The sequence below is a fragment of the Otolemur garnettii genome, unplaced genomic scaffold, assembly GCF_000181295.1.
Source record: "Otolemur garnettii isolate 467f Iridium unplaced genomic scaffold, OtoGar3 scaffold00104, whole genome shotgun sequence".
Classification (NCBI taxonomy): Eukaryota; Metazoa; Chordata; class Mammalia; order Primates; family Galagidae; genus Otolemur; species Otolemur garnettii.
The window spans coordinates 1,910,705-1,914,464 of NW_003852499.1; the positions used below are offsets into that span (position 1 = coordinate 1,910,705).

Here is a 3,760-nt window from a genome sequence, read left to right on the forward strand (position 1 = left end):
CCCAGCTACTTGGGAGGCTGAGGCAAGAGAATCTCTTAAGCCCAAGAGTCTGAAGTTACTGTGTGCTGTGACACCATGGTATTCTACCGAGGGCAACAAAGTGAAACTCTGTGCCCCCCCCCCCCAAAAAGCAACTCCTCAATGTTTTTCCATTGCCCTTAGGACAGTGGTTCTCAACCTGTGGGTTGCGACCCATAGAAACTGTATTAAAGGGTTGTGGCATTAGGAAGGATGAGAACCACTGCCTTAGGATAAAGTCTGACTCTTTAGCCTGGCATTCAAGGCCTTTTATAATCTGATGCCTCAGCATCACTTTCCTGTACAAACATACACATAGGCCTCATAGGCAGGCTATAGTGAAATGTTGCACATGTAGTCCCCCAGCAACCTGGTGAATACCTTATCCCAACCCATCTCAGGTCTCCCCATGACGTTTGGTCTTCTACCTACACCCTTTGTTCTGCCCACAAGCTGTCTAGTACCCAGTCTTTATCATAGCACTTGAACGCTTTATTGCCCTAAATGGGACCAGGGTGTTTTTGGAACATAGGGCAGGTAGAAGCCAAACATCACAGTTGTACCACTGTGCTATAATTTATTGTAGGTGCTTTAGGAGAAAAAAATAAGAAGGTGGGAAAAACATGAAGAAGTGGGCAAGGACTCTAGTGGTGCAAAGAGCCATAGTTGCAGAGCTGAATGCCCTATACCACCCAGCTCTGGATGAAGGTAGTAGCTCTTGGAGAGAGATCCTAGGACCTGCGGCCCAACAAGCTTGCTGGGCCTGCAAAGGGCTGGGGAGGGGTTGGTTGTCCTTGCTGATTAAGGGACAGGCTGTGAGGACTGTGGGGAGGAGAGGCCATGGGAGGAAACAGGGCAGTTCTTTGTCCCTGTGTCCCTGAGGCTGCCTCCCAAAGACATACTCCCCTTCTTCCCCCATTGCCCTCAGGGAGAAAGCTCAGTGGGAATGGCACCTGGGATATAGAAGAGAGAACCTGAAAGACTGGGGGTAGGGGTCAGCAAGTGTCTTCATGGTCTTCCACTTCCCTTCCTCCATCCTCCTTAGTTCCAGATTTTGAGGAAGCTGTCCCAGGAACCAGTAGCCACAGCCATCCCATCAGCTGTGACCCCCAGACAGCTGACTCTGTTGTCATGGCCAGAGAGGATGCCTGAGGAAGAGGGAAAGGAATCAATCTCCCCCCTGCTGATTTGGAAAGCTGCGGAAGCACATGGTGTATGCACAAGTGTACACCTAGGTGTGTCTGTGTACGTGCTGGAGTCTAGATCAGAATTGAATAAGCTGAGCGACTAAAAGAGGATTAGCCTTAAGGACTGGCCAATTTGTCAAGAACTTGGGTTGGAGGCAGGGCAGGGGAAGATTGGGAAAGGTTGGAATCACCTGTGTGCTATGGAAAACGCCAGGGGCAGGCCAGATACAGTCGGTGGCTCCCACCTGTAATCCCAGCACTCTGAAAGACTGAGGCAGGTGGATTGCCTGGGCTCACAGGTTCAAGACCAGCCTGAGCCAAAGCAAGACCTCGTCTCTAAAAATAGCTAGGCATTGTGGTGAGTGCCTGTAGTCCCAGCTACCTGGGAGGCTCAGGCAAGAGGACCACTTGAGCCCAAGAGTTTGAGGTTGCTGTGAGCTATAACACCACAGTATTCTACCAACGGTTACAAAAGTGAGACTTTGTCTCAAAAAAAAAAAAAAAAAAAAAGCCAGGGGCACCTTGATGGATGCTGGAAAATAGGAAAACAACCTATTCGTCCTATTCTTTTGTTCCCAGATGATGAGGTTACTGGGGCCAGGGAGCAGTAACTCATGCAAGGGAACTCTAAGAGAGCAACAGAATTAGGATTTGGATCCTAATTCTGGCCACTGTTAGTTTCATTCAACACTTGGCCTCTCCTCAGAGAAGAAGCCACACTATCTGATCAACTTTAGACTAGACTGGTCCCAGATGAGCTTCTAGGCTGGGCCAGGGTCCCCAGGCCACTCATTTCTTTGATTGTGCCCCCTGGGGATAACCAGGGGAGCTCCTTGGGCAGGGAGTAGCCATGGCATTAGGCTGTAAAGAGGGGTTGCTTAGAGCAACTTTCCTTCAAGGGAAGATGTCCTAGGTTGGGAACCAAGGGGTCCTACATTCCAGGAATGGAGTGATCCAATGGTGGGAATAGCAGCAGGATGATCCCAACCAAGAGAGCTGGCAGAAGGGTATAGAGTGGGAGGGAAGGCTGGGGAGGGTCCTTCCAGCTGAGGAAGCAGTAGGCAGGGCTGGCCCTTACCCACACGCTCGCACTTCATGGAGTCCCAGACATTGCAGTTGAAGTCATCGTAGCCAGCAAAGAGCAGACGGCCACTGAGAGAGAAGGCCACAGATGTGATTCCACAGATGATGCTCTCATGGGAATAGGCAGTCAGCTCCTGATCAGCCCGCAGGTCAAACAAGCGGCAGGAAGCATCATCTGAGCCCGTGCAGATGGCCTCTCCATTGGGAAAGAACTAAGGGCACAGGTGGCAAGGAGTCAGACCTGCACCCACCTACAGAGTCCCAGCCCTCTCCCTAGCTCCCATCTGCCAGCTCCGGGGCAAGCTGCTTCTCAGCCTTCCTGACCATTCCTTCCTTGACTTGGGTGAGAAGCAACATCCCAGCATGGCTAGTCACTACTGCCATGCACCACTTGCCAGCGCCATGCCTATAGCTTCCCTACACCCCTGGCTTACTCCTCAACTACCTGCTGTAGTCAGGTATCACCTCCATGTTGCAGTCAAGAGCACCAAGCCTTGCCCAGGGTCACCTAGCTAGAAGGGCAGAAGCTGTCCCACACTCCTACGACTATGCAAGTGGGCTGGATTAGGATGAGCAAGAACAGAGCCAGTTACAAATGCATGACCTGCATCTCATCATGAGGAAATGTCAGATCAGCTCAAATGGAGGGAGAGTGTATAGAAAACCGACTCTTACACTTCATCAATGTCAGTGTCGTGAAAGACAAAGGTAGAAAAACAGTCCCAGTTTAAAGGAGACTAAAAAGATATGGCAAAGAAATGCAATGTTCATTTCTGGATTGGATCCTGAACAGAAAAAGAAAAAAACAAAAATGTTGCTATTAAGGGCATTTTTGTAGATAATTGGTGAAATGTGAATATAGACTATTGACTGTAGTATTGTGTCAGCGTTAAATTTCCTGATTTTAAGAATTATTTCATGGCTATATTAGAGAAAGGCTTTATTTTTAGGAGCTATCTAAGGGGAAAAGAAACATGATGTGTGCAACTTAGTCTCAAAAGACCAGAAGAAAAATAATAAAATACTAAATATCTACATCTAAGTGTGTGTTTATCTTTCATTCTGGTTCTCTACAAAGAAAATGCTAAAGCAAATGTGGTTAAATTAACAGTGGATCTGGAAGGATATATGTGGGGTTTTTTCTGTTAGTTTTGGAACTCTTCAGTAAAATGAAAAGTTAAAAATAGGAAGGGCAAGGGAAGCTACGGGAGGGGCTGGGGATGTGCGTGTATGTACTGTGGGGGTGAGGAGGCCCTGTGCTCACACAAATGGCGTTGATGTCCGACTCATGGCCAGTGAAAGTCTGACGGCAGGTCCCCTCACGCACATCCCAGAGCTTAGCACTGGCATCGCAGGCCCCCGAAATGAAAAGTTTGAAGTCAGGAGATACAGCCAGGCTCATGCAGTCACCAGTGTGTCCCACAAACACAGTCTTCTGCTGCCCAGTCTCAATGTCCCACAAGGCACTGCCA

At 48.9% G+C, this 3,760-nt stretch overlaps 1 protein-coding gene across 1 annotated transcript in view; it reads right to left on the reverse strand.

Moving 5' to 3' along the window:
* Nucleotides 1-579: 579 nt before the first annotated feature.
* The window catches only part of GNB3 (G protein subunit beta 3), a 6,084-nt gene continuing 2,903 nt past the window's right edge, over nucleotides 580-3,760 (reverse strand). Inside the window, exons 7-9 of the mRNA XM_023517098.1 lie at nucleotides 3,553-3,754; nucleotides 2,284-2,500; nucleotides 580-1,166 (exon numbers count right to left, since the gene is read on the reverse strand). Of these exons, the coding sequence (XP_023372866.1) occupies nucleotides 1,060-1,166; nucleotides 2,284-2,500; nucleotides 3,553-3,754 (526 nt within the window). The 3' untranslated portion in view covers nucleotides 580-1,059. The remainder of the gene's footprint in view (nucleotides 1,167-2,283; nucleotides 2,501-3,552; nucleotides 3,755-3,760) is intronic.